This window comes from Aspergillus melleus, assembly GCF_016097325.1.
Source record: "Aspergillus melleus strain CBS 546.65 chromosome Unknown contig5, whole genome shotgun sequence".
NCBI classification, from domain to species: domain Eukaryota; kingdom Fungi; phylum Ascomycota; class Eurotiomycetes; order Eurotiales; family Aspergillaceae; genus Aspergillus; species Aspergillus melleus.
Window position 1 is genome coordinate 2,610,579 of NW_025763374.1, and position 22,999 is coordinate 2,633,577.

Genomic DNA, 22,999 nt, shown 5'->3' on the forward strand with positions numbered 1-22,999 from the left:
ATTCCATTACCCTCTTTTTCTCGTACCGAACTGGCTCGGGGCAAGGTTCGATGCTGGTATACCAGTTATTTGCATGTGATAAGAAAAGTCAGGGCTAACATCATCACAAACAGGAGAAAACAACCCCCCTCAACAACAACATCGACGAGCGAAGCGAGCGAGACGGGAGAAGAAGAGTCTGTGATGCAGGTTGCACAGTCGAGTACTAAAGACTAGCCTCCGAACAGTGAATATCGATATTTAGTGACGAGAGGGCCGGAAACAAAAGGACTTGCTTCATATCCATTGATCCTGAAGTATGGAAATGTCTGGATGGAGCTAGCTAGTCTCCTTAGATGACCGATGTCCTTGAGGCCCTCAATGCAGATCTCCAGAGCGAACAATGACCCTCCGATGTCCTATTCGATATTGAAGATCCAGCCCACTGCAGATAAGGCTGTCTTGAACAATCCTTGAGTAGATCTAGATTGATTAGTCTGGTTTGGTTCGACATGGCAGGGACCAGAGCATGGATGGGTGATATCACAGTGGTTTGTTTCTTCTGACCCACCTACGCAAAGCCAGCCAAAATGATAAAAAGCACTCCTTGAGAAGCTAAATCAATAGAATGGTTCAACTCGTTCGGTTCAAATGGTTGCTTAAATCGTCAAGTACACGCAAGGTTGTCTCGAGACATGACAAAAGGCCTTCGTTGATAGAATATCCGATAGTATTGCAGTATTCTCGAAGTCTAGATTCACTAGAGACCATTCATTCCATTCCCTCTCATCACAGACTAAGACACACCCCAACTTTCCGCAAGCGCTGGCTGCCCCCAATCTCTCATCCACGCTGAATGCAACCCATCATTCGCCGACGCTCGTTCCCCAGGCCGAAAAGTAAGCATTGAGCGAACCATCGCCTCAAACGCCCTCCTCTCGCTCTCCGTCACCTGCTCCATACCCGCCTCAGCCCTCGGCGCCTGTATCCAGCCCTCGAACCTCACATCCCAAGGCCTGCGCACGCCATCGTGCCCTCCACCCCTCGACTTCGAACCCCACCCCCCCTCCTCCTCGTCAAACCAGTCCACCCTCCTATCCCATTTCTCCCACCATTCGCAAGGCAGCAGACCAAGCGTCTCGACCTGCTCCGCGGTGACACGGTCCGCGGTGGGACGAAACGCCTCGAATAACGGTCTCTGGCCGAACACTTCCCAGATCGTACACGCGAGCGTCCAGATGTCGGAGGGGAAGGAGAGCGGGGCGTGTGAGAAGCGCGCCTCCGGGGGCTGTAGGAGCGGTAGGGTTTTGGAGGCAAACCGCGGTGTTTGGTGGGGGTTGAATGATTCGCCGAAGTCGCTGAGGACGATGCGTTCTTGGCCCAGGGGGATTTCGGTGCTGGGGATGCCGTACCATCCGGGTGTGAAGACTTGGGTGGGGACACTGGGTGAGAGGGGCGTGTTGTCGAGGCGAATGATGGCTTCGGGCTCTGGATTTCCGTAATTTTCGTATAGCTCTGACGGGGGATATGAGTCGATTGACTCAGGGAATTGGACAAGGATGTTACCCAGGTGGAGGTCTTGGGTGGTATGAAGGTCAGTCAGTTAGGTAAACAGATACCGGACTTCATATCTGGACATCTACATACCGCCATGCACAACATCTTCACTATGCAAGAAGGCCACCCCCCGAATAAGCTGGGCGATAATCGACCGCGCCACCGTCGGCTGAAAAAGACCAAACGTCGAGGCCTCTTTCGCATCAAACAGACTCATCTGCGCGGGCGGGGTGACAATGCACCTATGTTTCCCGTTGGGACCGATAACCCAGAATTCGTCGATGAGGGCGGGGATGATCTCGCTACCTGGCCTAGACGGCGAGGCTCCGAGGGAATGTATAAGAGCCGCCTCAGATGAGCATGGGCTGGTTTCGGCGGTGAGGACTTTCACTGCTACGTACTTGGCTCTGTGGAGGTCGCGCGCCAGCCATATAGTCGAGTAACCTCCGTAGCCGAGCTTGTCGACTAGTCGATATCGACCATTATTCAAGGCGTCTCCTATTGTCAGAGGGTGGTATCCTCCGGGACGGTATCTGTCTAAGTCTTCCACGTATTCGATGAGTTTGTACTGGGTCTTGTCAGGTCTTGTGGGCGGTTGTCGCGATGTATCGAGGCTTATACCAGGTCGTTTGAGGGAGATGCAGGTGGACATTAACCGCGTCTTTCGGGTATGAGACTGGTTCGTGACAAAGCTGCATAGTAATCTATGACATCTTCTAGTATCTAAATAAAAGCGCACGAGCATTTGAGAGGGTAAGTGCTTTCAATGATCTAGTGGTGGGCATTAATGGCGTCTATCAGGCACTGGTTCAAGGGGTTTGGATGCACGTGGAAACGTTCACCTGCAAAGCAGAGTAGCGAGCCGATCGCGCGTCTACGGTATGTTTGACCAATCAGTCTTGTCCTCACCCAAACAGTACTACTACTACTCTAAGTATATACAGTCTTTTCAATTGTTCTACTGTCGCATGTACATCTGTTGACTTCTAGAACTCTAGATATATGTTCATTACGACGGACTTGGTATCAATCAACCAGTCAGCTAAACAAACAAGCAATCGAATATTAGTAGCTTGATTGACAGTCCTGATAAGCATTGGGGACCTGAAAGTTTGGCATCTGAAAATATAAGAGACACCGGAGTCTCGCTTTCTCATGTTTGGCATCTTAGCTAAGGAGAACACTTTCTTGTTCCTAGTAACCAGAGTTCGAATGCTAGTACAGTATCTATCTAGGCTGATCAATGATCAAGAACACATTACTATGTTTAGATGTCAAAGTAATAAAAAAATAAGAAAAGTATCGAGTTCAATAGAGAGAACCCTTCATAGTTGTGCTACATGTCCGACTATGCGGAGTAGACTACTGGTCAAACCCCCTGCAGCACGCAATCCACTCCCCAATGATGACATTCGTCTCCGCACCTCCAACCACCAAGCATCGGTTAGATGTCCGTATACCCCTCGATACTTACATAGCAAATAAGATCCAAGAAATATTGACGATTAGAGCGGAGACGATGACGAATAACTCACTATTTGTGCCTCTACTTACCCGTCTGGTTGCATGTCTGCTTGTCGCCGGGTATCGGCATCCTACCAAGTTATCTACGATCGTCAAACAATAATAAAACGCTGCATGTCAGTATCTCACGCGATGATAATGCACAATGGCGATATGTGGGGCCTTTCATGCTGCGAGGGGTCTGCATCAGATAAGAAGAGGGGGACGGACGGGCGATTGGATTGTGAACTGCTCAAGTCAAGTGAGTTGAAGCGTTCCTGAATTGTCATCATGGGAGATAGCACCGCAGCCGGCCAAGATGGCCTTAATGGGAAGAAGCAGATTCTGCTGAATGCATTTGATATGTCCACGGTGGGGCATTTGTCGCCGGGTCAGTGGAAGGTGAGTTCATCACCCAGAAACAATAGAGTGTGAAAGAAGGTGAGCTGAGCGTTGCAGAACCCAGTGGATAAATCGGCCACGAAGCGGAAGCTGGACTACTGGATCGAGCTGGCCAAGCTGCTCGAACGCGGCGGTATTAATGCCTTGTTCCTGGCGGATACGTACGGCGGATATGACACGTACGAGGGCAAGCTGGATGAATGCATTCGACGTGCTGCGCAGTGGCCTGTCACTGATCCGACTATTGTATGTTGCGCGAACTCGGAATGGATGGGCCCAAAGAACTGACTCGAGATAGCCAATCTCGGCTATGGCTGCCGTGACCAAGAACCTGGTGTTCGGCATCACGGCCTCCACCTCGTTTGAGCCGCCGTTCCTACTTGCCAAACGCTTCTCCACGTTGGATCATCTGACGGATGGACGGATCGGTTGGAACATCGTCACCTCGTGGAAGAAAGCGGCCTTCAAGGCTATCGGGCTGGACACGCCAATCGAGCACGACGAGCGTTATCGCCAGGCCGACGAATATCTGCGCGTGCTGTACAAGTAGGTCGAGCCCCAATGGGCTTCATAAGCATGATTCGCTGATATCTGCCCTCAGGCTCTGGGAAGGATCCTGGGCCCCCGATGCCGTCTCACCGAACCCGGAAACCGACACCTACGTGGACCCCGAGAAGGTGCGCCAGATCAACCACAAGGGGAAATACTTCTCCCTCAACACCCGGCACATCGTGGACCCGTCGCCGCAGCGCACGCCGTTCCTGTTCCAAGCGGGCACCTCCGCCGCCGGGTCGGCCTTCGCGGCGAACCACGCCGAAGCCATCTTCGTGTCGAGCCACTCCCCGGCGGTGCTGCGGCCGAAGATCGACAACATCCGCAAGCTGGCAGCCGAGCAGGGCCGCGACCCGCGGTCCATCAAGTTCTTCGCGACCTTCACGCCCATCATCGGTCGCACGGACGAAGAGGCACGGGCCAAGTACGAGGAGCTAAAGAAGCACGCGTCGGTGGTCGGCGGCCTGGTCCTGTTCAGCGGCTGGACCGGGATCGATATCTCGCGCATTCCCATCGATCAGGACATCACGGCGGCGGACTCGCTCGAGGCGCACAAGGTCACCAGCATCCTGGACTCGTTCACCACGACCAGCGAGGACATCCCCAAGTGGACGCCGCGCGTGGTGGCCGAGAAGGCGGCGATCGGCGGCCTCGGACCTGTCGCTATCGGCAGCCCGGCGCGCGTGGCGGACGAGCTGGAGCGGTGGATCCGCGAGGCCGACGTGGACGGGTTCAATTTGGGGTATGTCACGACGCCGGGAACGTTCGAGGAGGTGGTGGACCTGTTGATCCCGGAGCTGCGACGGCGTGGCGTGTATCCCGAGTTGTCGGAGCAGGAGGACGGGCTGACGGCGCGCGAGAAGGTCTACGGGAAGGGACAGAGGGAATTGCGGGCGGATCATCCGGGCAGCGGATATAAGTATGATGTTTATCAAGAAGAGCCTCCGTACGAGGGGGAAGAGTCTGCGCCTGCTGCATCTTAACTAGTTAGCGCTCATGGAAAGAAGGGCAAAAGACGAGATGACAATCAAGGCCAGCGACCGAAGAACAAGTGGCATCCTTTCCTACCTCGTATACCCATCCAGTAACCCACTCCCCAGTATACTGGAGTACTGCGAGTGAAAGCCAAAGAGATGAGGTTATCATAAGCAGAATAAACTACAGACGATAAGCCACCACAACGCCTTTGCCTTGCGGTCCCGTCGTGGACTTGCCGGGTTCTTCTGCCCCCCCCTTGGCTGGCGATTTCGATCTAGTCCCTTCTGCTGTCTCCTCAGTCTAGACCGGTCTCTGCAGAATGCCCCATCAGAGCCATCTCGTGACTCGAGCGAACATTCTTGCCAGGAGACTAGGCGGTTTTGGGCGGGGTTTGGAAGAGATCGATCCAGAACTCCTTGCCTTTTTTTTTTCTGAATTTATTTTTTTTATCTGTCGTTATTTGATTTTATTTTCGCATCTATTACTGGAGAAGTGTGTGTGCGTGTGTGTCTAACCTAGGTACAGCCGGTATCTACCCTCCGTATCCCGTACGGTATGAGAACTTAGAAAGACAAAAGATCTAGAACGAGGCTGAGAGAAAACCAAAAGGAAATAGTAATAAATCAAATAAAGACACAGATAAGACAGAAATAAAATAAAAAAAACCAGCAGCATAATACCCACTAATCAAAGGACAGAAAAAGAAAAAAGGACAAGGAAAAGGAAAAGGAGAATCAAATCCCTGCTCCCCCGCTAATCCTGTCCGGGAGCATCATGGGATTTGCTCAACCACTCTTGGCCAGGAAGAGTTAACACTGGGTCCACCGGGACTGTAGCATAATTTCTGATGTACAGTAGCCGCGCTTTTAGTCGATATTAGCTCGTCGCGTTGAGTCGTGAGTCGTGGCGGTCTGACATTCTGTCTGACTGACTGACTACTGAAGTTTTGTCGGAAGGACGGACATACGGTTCGTTAGGATAATGGGGTTGCTAAGTAACTAGTCAGAAGTACTAGACAAGTACCTGCCAGGTATCGCTCCGGGGATGTCGAGACCATATTCCGAATTCGTATTCTCGATAGGAATAACTATCATCTATCAACTATTAACGACTCTGCTAAGATAAGTAGGAAACTACTCTCAATGCTGTACTCGGTGCATAGCATACATACTATATATAAATAATTATTACTGTATAATATTCTACCCAAGTCCAACCCCAATAGACTGCGTAGCACGGAACCCCCCACCTCCGGCCTGCAACGGAACAAACATCTGATTTCAGTCGAGCCCAACTGCATTGAATCCCAAAATTGACCTGTCGACCCTGGTAGGGTCAAAAGCAGGCAGGTACATGGCCGGTACTTCTTCCTTTTCCCCCCTCCCCCTTCCCCTTTCCCCGGACCCAATGCATATGCCACGGTTGGTTTTTTTTTATCCTCCTCTGTACAGTAATTATTTGTTTTATCTTTCTGGCCACGCCGATACTTCGACACAAGCAAACGGACGGGGCGACCTCTGATGCAGAAGATCGACCCAGTTGGTCCAGTGGGATGGGTCCCGACGCGAGGAGAATGCACCTGCAGGTTCAGATGGTCGAGAATGAACTATTTATCTACAGGTGGTTGAGTCGAGATTTCCATCGGTCGCATGTAGGTTTACTACTGTGTAGGTGACTGGATAAGGTAACTAACGGAGTTGTTGGTGGTCGATGCGTGGTTATCTATCTACCGGTATCACCTGGCTTCACCCCTATTTATTCTTCTGGCTGGAGTGTTTCAGTATACGGAGGACAGTGCATGGTGCATTACATACTCTACATAGGCGTGCATAAGTGGGAAAACCCTCTCAGTTAGTCGGCTCCTCCGGGCGTCCCCAGACTTTTCTCTCTCGCTGTAGGTAGGTGTAAGTGTAGCCGGGGTGGGAATAGTGGCAAAGGAACCGACTCAAAAACTAACTCATTAATCAATCAATCTACTGTACATTTTCCCCCCCTACTACGGAGTAACTTCCCTCTAACTACTACCGGCGTTAGTTATCCAACCTCGGAGTTCAGGGGACGAATAGCGTCGGTGCATAAGCGGTCAGGTCGTATCCACTACCCTTCGTTCCCTCCTGCATGGCCGATGACCCCGGCTACCTTAGGTCGATTTTACCAAATCAGAATGATACTCTGTACGGAGCATGTACCGTAGATGGACTTAGACTTGCGGGAGGAATCCTACAGTTACTTTGATCACTTTTTCTACAGTAGTTAGCAGTGCTACCAAAATTTACGTACTTGTTAGTCGGGGTCTGTCTTGTCTTGGGCAGCTCAGATGTTCTTGATTGTCTATTCCAGTGGTCGGGCTAGACTAGCAAACAAGTACTGAACAACTAGTCGGGGCTAGCACCGTGGCAAAACAGCATTTTCCACAACGGTCGCTGATAGGGTTGACTAACTATGTAGTAAATAACTGTTTCTGTTCTGTACTGGAGAGAGGGGATGAATAGGATGAATAGGGACGGGAGGGTGAGGGAATTGGGATGGAAAGTCTAAACCGGTACTCCTGCATTGGCTGGAATGCTATCTACACCCCGGACTACGGAGTACATACATAGCTACCTATTTGATTTCGCGGCCTAGAGTGGTCGAGCACATTTTCAACTCAAATTCTTCGTTAAGAAGTACATAGTTAGTCGAGTAGTTGCGGTAGGTAGACTGGGATGCGAGGCTGAAATCAACAAACTATCTAGAATCTAGTATCTAACAGCCAACAGCTACAGAGTCGTACTAACATCTACTCCATCCTAATCCACATCCTCAGCCTGTTCACCGTGTGGCCGCCACCCCGATCTCCGGCGCACCGACAGGCCGGTGCTGTCCGCCGCCGCTCAGGAAGTCTAAAGCGGTGGACCGTTTTTGGCACCTTTGGGCTGAGCCTGTGAGTTATGGACAAGCTTGGCTCTCTTCCCCCTTCCATGTGAGTGGTCTGTTTCCATCTTGGGCGGACGCGCGATCACTGGTCCGCGGGGTCGGTGGCCATACCATACAAACTACTTTCCGTAACTCCAGGCTTCCTTACCTTACCAACCTAGGGTACTGGGACGGTAGAGAACTAAGGTACGGAGTATGAGTGAAGATAACCAGTACCAGGGCTTTACCTCCGATGATAGACGAGAGTTTCAGCCAATGGACGGGCCGTTCTGGGAGAGCGGGGACCAATGGAAGGTTCTGGATGGGTGGGTCGCCATGGGAATCGAATCTGACGGGATTCTCTTGCAGTCTTGCTCTGGTGTTGTTGTTAATAATGTCAATCGTTATTCCGCAAGTCTTTCCTTCCAATAGTTCCCAACCCGAACTACAGTACGGAGTACGGACCAACTAGTGAGATCCTTGGGTTGGGCGTTAAGCTGTTAGTTAGTTATGTGCAGCTCGTACGAGTCGCTAAACACTGAGTATGTACGGTACTCGCGGGGGTTTGATTTTCGGTGAATGAGCTGGGTTTGTCCATGACAGCTCTAGCTAGCTATCGTATAGGTCTCCACTTTCAATTAGACATTTCCCAAGAAATTCAGGGGGATGAGAGTAGAGAGAGTCAGTGAGAGAGTAGAAATGTGGATAAGGAAGAACCAGAGACTGAGGGAGAGAAAAAGGAAAAAATCCCGATCATGAGTCAAAGAAAGAACCCCCTCCCTTTTCCCAGCAAAAGGTCAATGGAAGCTGACCGAGAGATGCAGGCAGACCAGCCGGGTAAGTCCAAGTGGGGCCCGCCAGTCGTTTTCTCGGCTCTAGCCCCGATCCGGCTCTAGCGTTGGGAATGGGAACAACGGGCACCCAACCAAACGACGCGGCTATAATAACAAAAGAAAAAAAAAAAAAAAAACACGACCGCCGCGCAGGGATCTGGGAAACTTAAACCAGCTCTAGTCCCTGTGGTTCCGAGGGTCTCTCGCTTGCATCTACCCGGCGGGGAATAATGGGAAAATATTGACGAGCAAAAGGGAGTGTCTCTCGTATTTTGTTTGGCCTTACTTTATCCATTCTTTAAATTGATGTTGGGTCGGTGACCTCGATCTGACCGGAAGGATCAAAAGGAACGATGCGAAAGAAAGCAAAACAATCACGACGGCAGAGCAGGTGACCAGATCTTGCATTGGGGAGGGGGGTGTGAGAAAGGAGAGGAATGAGCTGGAAGGGACCACCGACCGGGTAAACCAGGGACCGTTTGCCTGAAGACGAGGAATGGTTCTTTCATTTGATTGAGGGGGAAGTGTCTGTGCGAGAGGGGAAGTCAGTCAGTCAGTCAGTCACTGGAAAATACGAGGGGGCAAGTAAACCCGATTAGTATTATTGTTTACTCGAGCAGAGTCTTCGTAATGCCTCCTCCCAACGGCTGAGGAGCAAGTGGATTTTTGATTCCTCCCCATATGACCATGCTCTGATTAACAATAAGGTGTGGTGAATTAAGATTGATGGCGGTTTTATCAGACCCCGTCAGCGCGACAAATCGCAGGATCCAACCATAGTCAAGGGACCGGGTCTGGCGCAGAAGGTCGGGAGGGAAAAAGCCATTCATACTCTTAAGTTCTCGAATCCATAATATATTATTCATCACTCCGCAATCAACTGCCTCACTGCAATGGTTCTCAACGGATGGCGGCGGCGGTGGTTGCAGTACTCGGTCCCTGGGTAGGAGTACCTTAACCCGATGGTCTATGCTCCAGAGTATGGCTGATAGTCGACGATGGAGACATTTCCTCCAACCGATCGGTGATTCCAATGGTTCTGGATCCTATCGATTGATGCCTCACAACATCCCGTCCCTCCCTCCATTCCCCATCTGTCATGCATTCCCCGACGCAAGGGAGCATCAACGCTTTCTGCTCTGCCCCTTTTTTTTCTGGGTCTATCTGTCTGTCTAGAACACCCACCCACTTGTGACATTTCGTTTATTCCTGATTTTATTTCATTCTGTCCGTATTCTCCTGTCCTTTTTTGGTTTCGGGGAAATGCAAGCCGGTATGGTAGTTGTTCTGGTTGAATCTGGTATTTTTGTACCGCTGCATAAACACGAGGATGTCGGTCTTGTTTTGATTTGGATTTTCCTCCTTCTAGGCCCTCCTGAAAGAGAAAACAAAAAAAGTACAGCACTCCTGCTACAACTCCAGATCCGTCGATCCAAACCTCTGATCCCTCCTAGACGCAGAATCGATCGTCCACCACTTGCTAAGCTTATTCTTTGCTCCACCATACAGGGAAAGCACTCAGCAGTGTTCCCTGCTGGGTCGGGGTGGCCGATCGTCCAGAATGCGCTCCACATGTCTATCCCCCCTAGCCTCAATTGCCCTGTAGAATTGCTTTTTCTTCTGCTCTCTCACTTCGTTTCGTCTGCATGGAGAGTTTTTTGTTCTTGATACTTTGGATCCTACGGAGTGTCAAGCATCAACCCTTTTGACTCTGTACTATGCTCCTGATCGACCTGGCAAGAAAGTCTTGAAGTCATCATGTTACCAAAAAAGAAAGAGATGTCGAGATAGAATTCCAGGATGGTTCCGGTTCATCAGGAGACCATGCTGTCCATGCAGCTGATTATTGGCAAGATTATTGTCATGGATGACCGATATAAGAACACGGGGGACATAAAATTAAAAACTCAAGAGAAGAGGATCCCGAGATATCTCGCAATCCTGTCAATGAAGGAGACGGAGTATGCTTGATCCGGTCACCGTTCCATCCCGCTAGAAGAATAAGCTGGACCTTGACCGTGGGTGCGGCCGAAAGGTGGGAACGCGCTGGGACTTGGGCCTTTGGCGAGCCCTGTCAACCACGTTGCCGTTGATCAGTCCGTCTGGTGTTGTGGACTGAGCTGTTTTTTCTCCTGAGAATGGAAATTAATATATTCTTGTCGATTCCTCTGTCGTCCCCTCCCCTAGGTACTATTGCCATATGGGGAAGATGGAGAGTCTATCGGAGGCGAGGCTATAAATACATATCGGCTCTGTGATAATAATAATAATTAATTTTCATGATAATCCCGTTTATTTGGATTTGTTCCACCTGATTGATCCATCATCTTTTGCCTCTTCCTGATTGATTTGGGATTCTACTCCGTACAGATCGCGGATTCTTAATACTGTCGGCACCTCTTTTCCTCGAGTTTGACATCGTCCGTTTGACTACGCCGTCCTTTCCTGCTGATTATTCTTCTTCTTCCTCGGTTCCCTTGGGTGCCGTGACTATTTGTTTTCCCTGGAAATTCGCCATGGGTTAATCCCAGGGAATTTCGAAGAAAAATATTTTGTTGAAATCTGGTTGGTCCGACTGCCCATTCTTCTTGACTAGATCCCGACTAGCTCCTGGACTCTCTTGTCTGGCTGGGGGTGTGCGTCTGTTTTTTTTTTATTTTCTTTTTTTTGTCTTTCTTTCTTCCTTTTTTTTTTGTTCTGCTTTTATTTTTCTCCCTCCCTCTGGTAAGTCTTCTTATTTATTTTATTTATTTTCATTTCCATTTCCCTTTCATTTCTCGAATTTTAATTATTAGTTGACTGAATTTTCTACATTCGTTCTAGCTCCATATTCGCAGTCATTCTATTTTATTTTATTTTCCTTACCCTTGGTATTTTACTCCCACATCCGACCACGACTCTCAACCCCCGCGCTGGCCAGACCCAGCGGTGGACTGGTCTGGATACGTCTCCATTCCCGGCTGGTTTTGGTTTTTTGGCCCTTCAGTCGCCTCAATCCATCATTGACTGCCTGATACTCCCGGCCTATACAAATATCCATACACGTTAAGGGAAAAATAAAAATATAAGACAAAAAAAATAAAATTGACCTAATAATCCCACACTTATTCGCTCCGGCGCCTTTCTTTTCTCTCGATCTTGTCACCGCAACCACCACATCTTATTTTGCTTCTGCCTCTCACTCTTCCCTTGGCTATCTATCTATCTATCTTCTATCTGTTCATCGAACCTACCTTGTTTCTCTTTCCCTTCTGCCCTCTTTGCTATCACCCTCGCCATCATCATCCATCGCTGAATCGCGCCCCAGGACTGATCTTGTATCCACTCTTGTTTCGGCAGTCATCAATTGGTCTGGTTGAGTGTCCGCTTTGTTGTTGTGGTTCTCTACTTGGTGGTTCTCTTGTACGGTCGGGTCGGTCTGTTGAACAGAGAAATGTCATCGCTCTAATCTGCGCATATCAAACCTTGATCTCGTCATTCCTTGGTTGGGTCCATCATTTCGCCGTTATTCGTTTTGTACATCGCCTGGGATATGTCACCCGACTGACAGAACAAACAAAGAAAGCCTCGTTTGACATCCGGATCTCGAGGAAAGGCACGACTGCTGCACTTGCCACATCGAAGACGATTGATTTGCAATATCCAAGGGTCCCGCGGAGTGATCGACTGATCAGAAGAACGAAATCCTCCTTCAGCACTCTTTCCTTCCTTCTCGCCTGCATCCGACCTAGCATCATCTCTCTCCTCTCCCCTATCCATCTCCTCTACCTCCCTCCCCCGCTAGATCGCTCTTATCGCGATCATTGCCCCTCCTGGATCCTCCAGACATCACTGGGGGCCTGTCTGGCAATCGATACTGGACGCTGGGCGGCGACACCGTCACTTTTCCCACCGGGCAACTCGCAACTACTCTGACCTCCCCGCCACCTGTGGAAGCGGGCGATCTCTTTCAACCTTTAGCATTTTCGCGCGATACCTCAGTCACGCTGGCGGCCCTTGCGATTCCTCCCTCTGGCATGGGGACGGCGCTCGATGCGCTGACCACCCCTCAGCCGCCATTGAACACGCGCAGACCTGCCGCTTCATCTCTCCCCAACTTTGAACTTCCGCCTCCAAACTTCCACATTGCAACGACCGGGTTGAGACTCCCTACACATCCCTCGAATCCTCATCATCCTCCTACCAATCCCAGTGTCAGCAACCTCCTCACACCACCGGCATCCACGCAATCGGTTGACACGCCAGCTCCGACGACCACATCCACGTTACCTACTACAGCGACGGCGACGACGGCAACTGCAGCATCGACCACCGTCTCAGCTTCCCCGGATTTGGTTTCGACGTATGCGCCGAGCTACTGGCAAAGTCAGAGCTCATACGGAGCTGCTTCATCCACACCGCGGCAGTCGTGGAACAATCCTTTATACCCGACTCGAGACACCTTCTCCCCATCCTTGAATCCTCTGAGTCGCAATCCCGCGACGTCGCCCCCTGGCAGCGAAGCCATCTCCCCATCGTACGACATGAACCAGTTACCCCCATTCCAGCAACCACTCTCTGTCCCTTCCGTCGGCAGCATCCCCTCCGCAAACCCTAACCACCAACACCCGCATCACCAACATCACGCCATGGCACATGCGATGCTTACGGCGCAGAATGCGCTCCCCAACCCGGCCTCTGGCCCGCCTCTTGCATCCAACGATTACATGGCCAAATCCTCGTCCGCCCCGGCATACGGCGGGCTTCAGCAGTTGTCTAGTCCCCCGACGGGATATTCGCCCTACAGTGGACAACCAGGAATGGGCATTCATCCCCCGGGACGCGTCGCCTCCAACCCACATCCGTCTCCTCATCACCACCTTGGTTACCAACCGCGACAGCCCTGGCCATCGTACTCACTCCCCGCCATGAACGGACCCGTCATGACCAACGTGCACAACCCGGGCAGTCAGATGTCGCTTCTGGGCAGTCTTCAACCGGGGATTTTACCGGGTTTTAACAGCGGTCATCTGGCCAGCATGCAACAGATCTATGGGGGCCACCCGCCGCACCCCGGCCATGCACCCGGACCCACCAACGATCGGCCATTTAAATGTGACGAGTGCCCTCAGAGCTTCAACCGGAACCATGACTTGAAACGGCATAAGCGGATTCATTTGGCGGTGAAGCCATTCCCGTGCACGCATTGCGATAAGAGTTTCTCTCGCAAGGATGCACTGAAGGTGAGCCTTCATTCAGATTGCATAGTATACGGAGACTAACCTGCATTAGCGACATATTCTGGTCAAAGGCTGCGGAAAGGATGGACCCTCGGACACGAGCTCCGTCAAGCCAGAGCGGAGCGCTGTCAAAGAGGAAGATAAGGATATGGAGTCCAACGGTCACAGTTGAATCGAATCGTTTGGAGTCATGGTCCAGTTATTACTAGGAGTTATTATTAGCACATCGGCGTTACATATTGGTTCCTCCCCCTTCCACCTCGTTGGGAAACGGTGTTTATCTTGAATGCGTCGAGCTTGAGCTTTGCTTTGTACTGTGAGTGTTTTCTTTTGGCCCTGTAATTTGGGTTTCTCCGCCTACTGTATGTTCCATGACGTTGTCACTTTACTGTCTCACTGTACTGTGCTTGAATTTGGGCGGTTTCTAAGGCGGGATATTTTTTTCCTTGTGTCCCTTCTCTCTGATTCGAATTCTTGCGCGGATGGGTATCAAGCGAATGGATCAAGCTGGATGTTTTGTACTCGTATGTATGTAGAGGGCGTTGTGACGGGCAAATGGTACGTTATCTGAATATGAATTTTTCTAGGATTGAACAAGAAACAGTGATTATACGATCTGATATCTCCACCACCCATATACGGAACCACCCATAATCTACACTCCTGATGACCGTCTCCCAGCAAGAAACTCCCCCACTAACCCCCGATAATCCTCCATCCCATACGGCTCCAACCACTTCAACCCGCCCTTCTTCCTCCCAATATCCAACCCGAGATCCCCCAGCAAGAGATCCACATACGGCAACGCATCGAACACGAAATCCGGGTTCCGTTTCCCAAATCCCCCGGGATACCGATGCACCCCGAACTGGCTATGCAGCGCCGTCTCCCAGAGCAGGTCCACGTCTGTCGCGTCGTCCACGGTGCCTTTTTCGTGGAGCTCCGCGCGCAGAGACTCCGGGCATCGCTCGCGCGGTGAGAGCGAGAGCATGTCGCTGCTGAAGTATGCGGCGATCCAGAGGGCCTGGGCCTGCGCGATCATTGTCGTGTTGATCGTCATGGTGAGGCCCATGAAGGCGATCGAGCGGGATGCTGCGAGCGCTGGGGGGACCATGAAGCGGTAGAGGCGGAATGGGTGGCGTGCTGTGGCGGGTGCGCCTGGTGCTAGGGGCGTGTAGGATGAGGGGAGAGAGGGCTGGTCGATGAGGCGGGGGAAGCGGGTGAGGATTTCGGTGTTGGCGGCTAGGACCATGGGTTTGGGGAGAGGGTCGTCGGACCAGGGGAACCCCATGGATAGGTCTGGGGTGGGCAGGGACGCGGAGGCCTGGAAGGTGAGGTTGGGGGTTGCTTGCCAGCCGGTGCAGCTGATTAGGGCGTCGGAGGGGAGGACGAGGGGGTCGTCGCTGCCGCTGTTTTTGCTTCTTCCATCGGCATGATCTGAGGGATGGATCAGATGCACCGCGTGGTCTGATAGATGGCTGATCTGGTTCACGTGCACATGCACGCGGCCGCTAGTGACCAGGTCGAAGAAATTCGTCGGATAGTTCAAGATACTCAGCCCCGAGGCTACCCAGAACGGACTCACCCAGGGCTTGAGCTTCCTTGTCTCTGGGTGTGCGTCGTAGCGATTCAACTTGACCACGTCGTCGCCGAGGATGAACCAGAACGCGTCGACGATCTTCCGACCTAGCCAGGTGCCGTGCAGGAGGCGACGGATCCCCGTGTTCGCGGGGCCCCAGATACACGGACTGAACCAGGTCAACAGCCGCGTCGTCACTAGCTTCTCGAGCCATTTCTTCAACGGCGTCACGTACGGCGGCGCCATCCAGACCGGCCCGTGCCCGTTCTCGCGGATGATCCAGTCCACGCGCGCGCCGGCCGTCGCGGCCGCATACACGGCGTCCCAGGCGGATTTCGTGCCGCCGAAGACGGTGACGCGCGAGTTGGGGTGGAAGATCTGGTCTTGGTGGAGCGGGAGGTCGCGACAGTGGAGGAGCGGCGCGGCGTAGGTGTCCTGGCCGGCGTAGGTGGGCAGGTAGGGTTGCGAGGTGATGCCCGTGCAGACGATGAGTTTGCGCGCGTATATCGTCTGTTTGCCTTGCGGGTTGGCTTCATCTTCCTCCGTCGCATTCGCAGTACTTGCAGTGGCAGTATCAGACTCAACCGCCGCAGTCTCCAAAACCCACCCATCCCCATTCCCATTCTCCTCATCCGCACGCACACTCTCAACCTTAACCCCCAACCTAACCATCCCCCAGAGGTTAAACCTCTCCACAAACGCCTCCATATATCTCTGCACCACAGCACCCGGTATATGTTCCCCATCCTTCACCCCGAAGGTCTCCTCATCCATGGGGAAATCGCTAAACTCGTACGTCCCGCGCATATTATTCGATTTGAGACCCGCATAGAGACGATGTTTTGCCCAGACGCCGCCGATCGAGGATGCGGCTTCTAGGAGCTGGATGCGCGCGTTGGGGTGGACTTCGTGGTAGGTTTTGAGGGCGGAGAGACCGCTCCATCCTTTTCTTTCTGTTAGCTTGTGTGGTTTGGGGGGAGGGAATTGAGAGGAGAGGTACCTGCGCCGATGATTACGACGTCAATTGGGTCTTCTGAGGTCATGGTTGTGATAGATTGGTGATTGACACCGGAATTGATTTGAATTGTTTGGTCGATTGGAACGCAGGGGGAGGCGAAGGTGATAAATCGAAGAGAATTACCCGCGCAGAGGTGACTCGTTCGATGCGATCAGTTCACTGAACTGATTGAGTTCGATTAAATGAACTCGAAACAATACCCGGCCTTAGTTCTTATCTTAGGTCTTACGGAGTACGCAAGTAAGCGTGACGACCAGGCAGATCCTCGAGTGAATGCGACGCAAAAAAGCAAAAAAAAAAAAAAAAGTACTAAACTAACCACGCAGGTCAGCTGGAGGGTTTAAGAAAAAAGACCCCAAAGTCAAAGTCAATAAAAGATCAACGGTGAAATCAAATCAAGATCATCCTTAGAGGCGCCGATCTCGGGAATAAATAGAACTGCGACTGCAAGATTGGAGATTAATTAACTGTGCAGGGGAGGAAGGATTGCGGTGCCGATAGACGAGAGGAACGACGCTAAGTACTCCGCGGATGAAGTGCTAGATATTCCTTGGGTTATCTATGGTTCAATTTATAAATTGCACACAGCCGATGTTACTCGACAGATTCCACCCCATCTGTGAAGAGTACAGACAGCGAACAAAATTAAGTGGCTTGTTGGTTTTCTTTCAAAAAAATAGAAAAGTGGAGGAAACGTTCACCGCATCGACCACATTCCATCCCTTGATTCACGGACGGATATTAATTCAATCCCTCCGAGCGAAAAGGGTGGAGGTGGTGACACTAGGAAGCCCTAACTTCTCTAGTGTCGACAACGGCTGGGAGGTGGAGTCGAGGGCAGGACATGACAGGACATGCAATCACATAAATTTAATAATGTCATTGTTTTCGTATTATTAACTAGTTAGAAACTAAGTTGAACGAGAGTATTCAGACTACTCCTTGGAGAGACTGGACTGGTCGGGGCTCCGGAATCTCATACTCCGCCGACATCTCGACTCAGACTGAGAGTTTGGGACGGACTCGGGGCGCGCTTTGGGTTTGGTTCGGCGTTTCAATCCCAACCTTCACATGTGGAGAGGAGCAGGGGTGGATTCGAATGGTTGTCTCGGCCTGTCGGGTACAGTGACACTGACAGCTGAGCTCTCGGGTAGGATTTGGTTCCATGGTTTGCTCGGAGGTTATTTCTCGTGAAGTACGGTATATACTCGCTGTACTCCCTATACTTCGTATACTGGTTTTTAGGTTAAGGATGAGTGGACACTGTGATGCAAAGTATTGCTGATTACGTGGAAATTTGTACACTTATTAGTTGCCTGTGAATCATTCTGCTCTACCCAAGCATATTTACGACGCAAACCCCTTGACAGCTAGTCGCTGCCTTCTAAGCGAGCATCGGGCTTCTCCTCTTCTGGATGAGGGAAAAATCGGCAGTCGGAAGTCTGACATTTCTCCAGTCTCCACTATAATTCAGCCACTTCGACCAAGCCCGCCGATCGTTCTCCATCCTGCGTGGCAACTGACGAACCCTATCACGTCTTGAAGATGTCCCAATTTTATTTCTTCAGGGGAACAAAAGGAACCGCCGTCCGTACCTAATAATCTAATCCTATTACCCTACTCCATAGACTATCAGGATAGGCTCTCTTGGCCTGTCGGCATTTGCAATCTCAACGGCCCAGCGACCCAATCCTAACGGCATAGTGATGGATATGGAATATGGATCCTTACCGGCGTCCCGACTGCCGGCGCAGTGGGGACTCGTTCATGTTCATCAACTTCCGTGCTAATTGCCGTGTAATTCTACTCTGGAGTAGCTTGAGCTCCTCGGAACTGGTTCCTGTTCGTTGTGCCTGGGTTCGGCGTCTGCCTGTCTGCCCTGACGGGAGAAGTGGGGGTACTACTATTGCTTTTAGTCACTACGTACTACTATTCCTGTAACTTGGCAAAGATTGACATTAACGGTCGGGTAGGATTGCGCTTGAATATCTAGTGTGCAGACGCAGAGTGCAGAAATGAGCCTGATTCTCGACGGGGTTTGACTCCGGCATATCCGGCATTCGGGGTGGGCTTTATGTATCTTGTATATCTCTTGAGATAGATAAGAAGACTAGCTGATATATCACACTCTACGGACGATCAAAGGCGGGTTATAAATCCACCACGTCCTTTTCTGTTACTTTTCTTCCCTGGTTCATTCTATCTTATTCGTTTTCTTTTCCTTTTTAGGCCGCCGAGTAGGTCATGTCATGATTTCCAACTCTTTTGGTCTATTTTTATGTTTGAATACGAGCTTTGATTATTTTCGATGATTTGATTCGCTTGGATCTACGAAAACAGGGAAGACAATATGGCTGCCACCGACGACTTCACCATAGAGGCCTTTACTCTGCTAGGCCTTGCCATCGTCACGATCGTTGTGCGCGTCATCGCCCGCTTTCTCACTGTCGGGTTTAAGAACTTTCAGTTTGATGATTATTTGATGCCTGTGGCTGGGGTGAGTGCAGTCTTTCTTGGCTGTCTTTGACATGATTGCCTCTGCATTCATATTATATCTAATAAAGTTATACTGACAGTCATATTAGATAGTCTACAGCTTCGAAACCGCCGCCGCCTACTGCGTCGGTGCCTGGTGGCAAGGCCTCGCCAACAACTCCATGACAGACCAGCAGCGCATGACCCTCGATCCAGCCTCGGAGGAATATCGGCTACGAGTCGGCGGTAGCAAAACGCAGGTCATTGGATGGAGTCTCTACACGACGCTACTATGGCTGTTGAAGGCTTGTATGGCGATGTTCTTTTCGCGAGTGACGTATGTCAATGCACCTCTCCCAATGCATCTGTCGACTGTTGCAATGCTAATCGATCCGAAAACAGGGCCGGCCTCGTCAACATGACCATTCGAATCCGTCTCGCATACCTCTTCATCGCTGTCACTTATATCGCTGTCATCTGCTCCATCTTGTTCGGATGCCATCCCATGAGCAAGAATTGGCAGATTTACCCCGACCCGGGAAATTATTGCCAGCCGGCTGTTTCGCATATTGATGTTTATGTGACGGTTACGTTGAATGTCGCGACGGATGTATATTTGATTTCGATTCCTACGCCGGTATGTCTTCAATCTTACTATCCATGTATTATACTTGTCTCCATATACGAAGATCCATTCTACTCAGTTCTAGCTAACCAAAGAACCCAATACATACAGATGCTATTCAAAGCGCGTCTCCCCTGGCGCGAGAAACTCGAACTCCTGATCCTCTTCAGCGGCGGAATCTTCGTCATGGCAGCTGGAATACTCCGCTGCGTGCTGATCGTCACGGTATACCTCTACCATCCCTTCCTCTCACCCCAGAAATTTCTCACACCATGTACAAATGCTGATAGAAAGAATAGGCCGGCGCAAACGGCGCCCAACAAGCCGGCAGCTGGGCCTGCCGCGAGACCTTCGTGGCGGTCATAATCGGCAACGCGCCCATGATCTACCCTCTCTTCCGACGCATGGCGCGTCGCGCTGGCTGGTACATCAGTAGCACGTATGGCGGGGCGTCGCAGTCGTATCAACTCTCGGAAGGCGACGGGAAGGTCATGAATGATCATACGTCGACGATGCAGAGTCGCAAGAAACGGTTTCGGCATCCGTTGTCGATTCCCGATACGCAGTGGAATAACACGGTGGATGATTATGGTGGGGAGAATGAGGGGGGGGTCGGTCCACTGGGGGGTCTTCAGGGTCAGGGTCAGGCGGAGGCGCAAACGCAAACTCAGGCTGCGAGTACTGTTAGTGGGGAGGGGGAGAAGAGGAAGAGAGGATCGACACTGGGGCTGGGGAGGGAGTGGGAGAGGTTGAGTGAGGAGGATGGGGAGAGGGATGATAGAGGGGGGATCACGGTGGTAAGGGAGACGATTGTGAGGAGTAAGGAGAGGGAGGGGAAGAGGGAGAGCTTTCTGTGATATAAACATATTTGAATGTAAATAATTTTACCTTATGGACTGTTCGTTTTTCAATTTGAGGAGATCTGATGGAATAGTGTAGAGCTCTTCTAGTAGATTGAGTTTTAGGTTGTTCCCACGGTCCAATTGTTTACAACGCCTGTCCGGCTTGAGCTGCATTTTGAGTAACCATATGATTTGATAAGACTAAGCTAGCCGTACTCTAACATTTGAAGAATTCGGAAAATCTGGTATGCACTGAGTTGCCCCCATCACCTCAAACGATGTCTCCGACAGCGATAGCAAGCTCTCATACGGCAGTTCCGACAGACGAAGATATACTCCGGCAAAAAATGATCGCACACTTCGCATTGCAGATCGCCATGTTCCTGCCACCTCCACTGGGATCTTCTATGATGCTCACATCCAACATCCTCGAGACGTTCCAGCTCTCCCACGATTCGATTGAACGCATTTCGACGAACCACGGCGTTTGCATTCGGGGCCACCTCGCCGGCAACCGCCTCGTTGGCAATGGCATACAACCTTCTCTCTTGCCATAATGGGCATTGGCATGTTCTCCATTGCTGACCACAGACGTAGCAGAATTCGCGACCGCACCTATAGAATTTCCTGGGTTCAGTTGCTTCTTCGACTTGTTGATCAGGTGGGTTGGGGTGGGTTGACATACCGACATGTAATGTGATGACAGCCATGTTTAAGCTCGACCATCGTACGACAGTTAGAGCATCGACGCCAGTTCTCCGTCTCAGCCAAGGCAAGAACATCCTGTAATGGCTGGTCCAACGGGCAGTCGACTGTTGGGTGTGCCAGCGAGCGACAAGGGATATGCGTTCGTCGATGGCATTCTGGACAGGTGCCGTAGTCAGCCCTGATGGCAGCCGGGGGGATGAATTTGGAGCAACTCGGCTCGGCACAGTACAATCGATCCTTGGCTGAGTATTCAATTGCTCTGTGACTGAACTCGGACAGTTCGCGATAGTCCAGTATGCGGAGGGCAGTCTCAGGGGGGATGATCCGACCACAGCAGCGGGGTGGATACAGTTCTTCATCTCTGATAGAGCCGAGGAATAGCTGGCGCGTGCATTCGTGACAGAGGCTCTCGCCGCAGGGGTTTGTGAAGACATCCGTTTTGTCGAAATACTCCCAGCAAGAAATACAGCACATCCGGGGCTGAGAGGACGATATCCAGCGAGAGGAGCCTTCACCGTTATCCGACTGGCTGGTCAGGGTCATCCGGTCCATCAGATCTCCCATGACTGTGGAGATGGAATCGTCAAAATCGTCCTCTTGTACCAACGTCTCGCTTGCGTTTGAAGTGGCGGGAGTGTGGCGTTGATTATTCTGCAGCGCACGCGCATACCCACGATCCTGCTCGGCAGCCGCCTCATCTCGTCGAATCGACTGTAAGATATGTTGGTCGGAGATGACCGCTGCGCTGGCGCTGACAGCCATGACACGATCTCGGATGCTTGTTTGGAGCGCGAGGATATCCTCTCTCATCGTGGTGATCGAAAGCTCCAGGTCGGTGTGCTCTCCATCTCGTTGCTTGCCTTTCTGTCGACCCTCAAGCTCTTCGAGGTCTTCTTGAAGGATCTGAAGAGCTAGCTCCAGGTTCTCATCGGTTGCCATTTTGGGTAGTATTGTAGAAAGTACTGCCAGATAGATGGGCCGAAGAGAAAGAAAGAAAGAAAGTCAGGGTTGATCGGTTGGAGATGCAGGAGGAAGAGAAGGGAGAGAGGGCCACTTCCAGGTAGGAAATTCACTATTGAATGATTTGTTGATCAACGTCACGCGAAAAATCAGGAAAGTCTCACTCTAGTCTGACATTTGCACCATTCTGCGTAACTGAGCATGCAGCAGCGAATGGTAAACATATGTAACCGTCTCAGGTGCCTAAGGCAACCGACCTAGCATTCTCTGTTTGCTGACCCTCCATGATCACAACACCCATGAGACATCTTTATTTCGTATGACAACCATCCATTGGTCAGTCCTGTCGATAAAAATAATCTGTTCCATTCGTCACAGTGATCAAATGGCCACCGCAGTGGCTCCTGGCACCTTGAACATCTTGAGATAATGAGCCCTGTGAGATCTTCCTCTCTGTAGACTAATTTGGAGTTATTTGACTGAGCAGAATTCTAAGCAGTTCAAGGCTTTAAGGAGCTTACTATCTACTTGGACTCATCATACTCATGCCGGATTTCGCCATTTCATCGAGTCTTCTCGTGAAGCCGTCACCCTTGGGGGAGCTATCGCGGATATATACATACAACAAGCTGACGGTCATCATTCTTGAGAACGGCCAGGTTATCACTGCTCATAAGTCAACAATACCATGGCCACATTATCATACTACATAAGCGACAGTATAGCCATGCTCCAATTCACATCTATATGTTATTCTCTGCTCAAGGAGCAATCTCAAGCAGCCCAAACTCGACCAATCAGGCGCGTTCATTTCGGTCAATTGTCACGTGTCAAGTATCTATTTTTGGAAGCGGTGAGGACTGATCGACACCTA

At 51.1% G+C, this 22,999-nt stretch overlaps 6 protein-coding genes across 6 annotated transcripts; 3 read left to right on the forward strand and 3 right to left on the reverse strand.

Moving 5' to 3' along the window:
- Window positions 1-775: 775 nt before the first annotated feature.
- Window positions 776-2,188, reverse strand: LDX57_009309 (uncharacterized protein; the record flags this gene model as incomplete). The annotated part of the gene is made up of 2 exons (XM_046091035.1): window positions 776-1,557; window positions 1,627-2,188. The coding sequence occupies 2 exons, from the start codon at window positions 2,186-2,188 to the stop codon at window positions 776-778; spliced, it is 1,344 nt and encodes a 447-aa protein (XP_045947011.1).
- Window positions 2,189-3,330: 1,142 nt separating this feature from the next.
- On the forward strand, window positions 3,331-4,976 carry LDX57_009310 (xenobiotic compound monooxygenase, DszA family; the record flags this gene model as incomplete). Its single annotated transcript, XM_046091036.1, has 4 exons — window positions 3,331-3,441; window positions 3,499-3,687; window positions 3,740-3,987; window positions 4,043-4,976. 4 exons carry the CDS (start codon window positions 3,331-3,333, stop codon window positions 4,974-4,976), a joined length of 1,482 nt encoding a protein of 493 aa, XP_045947012.1.
- Window positions 4,977-12,715: 7,739 nt separating this feature from the next.
- On the forward strand, window positions 12,716-14,090 carry LDX57_009311 (putative C2H2 finger domain protein; the record flags this gene model as incomplete). The annotated part of the gene is made up of 2 exons (XM_046091037.1): window positions 12,716-13,921; window positions 13,971-14,090. 2 exons carry the CDS (start codon window positions 12,716-12,718, stop codon window positions 14,088-14,090), a joined length of 1,326 nt encoding a protein of 441 aa, XP_045947013.1.
- A 483-nt stretch (window positions 14,091-14,573) lies between these two features.
- Window positions 14,574-16,540, reverse strand: LDX57_009312 (flavin-binding monooxygenase-like protein; the record flags this gene model as incomplete). Its single annotated transcript, XM_046091038.1, has 2 exons — window positions 14,574-16,441; window positions 16,498-16,540. The coding sequence occupies 2 exons, from the start codon at window positions 16,538-16,540 to the stop codon at window positions 14,574-14,576; spliced, it is 1,911 nt and encodes a 636-aa protein (XP_045947014.1).
- A 2,325-nt stretch (window positions 16,541-18,865) lies between these two features.
- LDX57_009313 (uncharacterized protein) lies at window positions 18,866-20,472 on the forward strand (the record flags this gene model as incomplete). The annotated part of the gene is made up of 5 exons (XM_046091039.1): window positions 18,866-19,012; window positions 19,101-19,327; window positions 19,393-19,627; window positions 19,727-19,840; window positions 19,915-20,472. The coding sequence occupies 5 exons, from the start codon at window positions 18,866-18,868 to the stop codon at window positions 20,470-20,472; spliced, it is 1,281 nt and encodes a 426-aa protein (XP_045947015.1).
- Window positions 20,473-20,640: 168 nt separating this feature from the next.
- On the reverse strand, window positions 20,641-22,316 carry LDX57_009314 (BRcat and Rcat domain-containing protein). The gene is made up of 2 exons (XM_046091040.1): window positions 21,143-22,316; window positions 20,641-21,072 (listed from the first exon to the last, which is right to left on the reverse strand). Exons 1-2 carry the CDS (start codon window positions 22,102-22,104, stop codon window positions 20,724-20,726), a joined length of 1,311 nt encoding a protein of 436 aa, XP_045947016.1. The 5' UTR covers window positions 22,105-22,316; the 3' UTR covers window positions 20,641-20,723.
- Window positions 22,317-22,999: the final 683 nt, after the last annotated feature.

Excerpts from the sequence above, each read along its gene's own strand:
- LDX57_009314 (XM_046091040.1), bottom strand. The coding sequence starts at position 22,104 with ATGGCAACCGATGAGAACCTGGAGCTAGCTCTTCAGATCCTTCAAGAA. Across the intron at positions 21,073-21,142 it reads TGTCATCACATTACATGTCG|GTGCGGTCGCGAATTCTGCT; the intron begins GTATGTCAACCC and ends GAAATTCTATAG.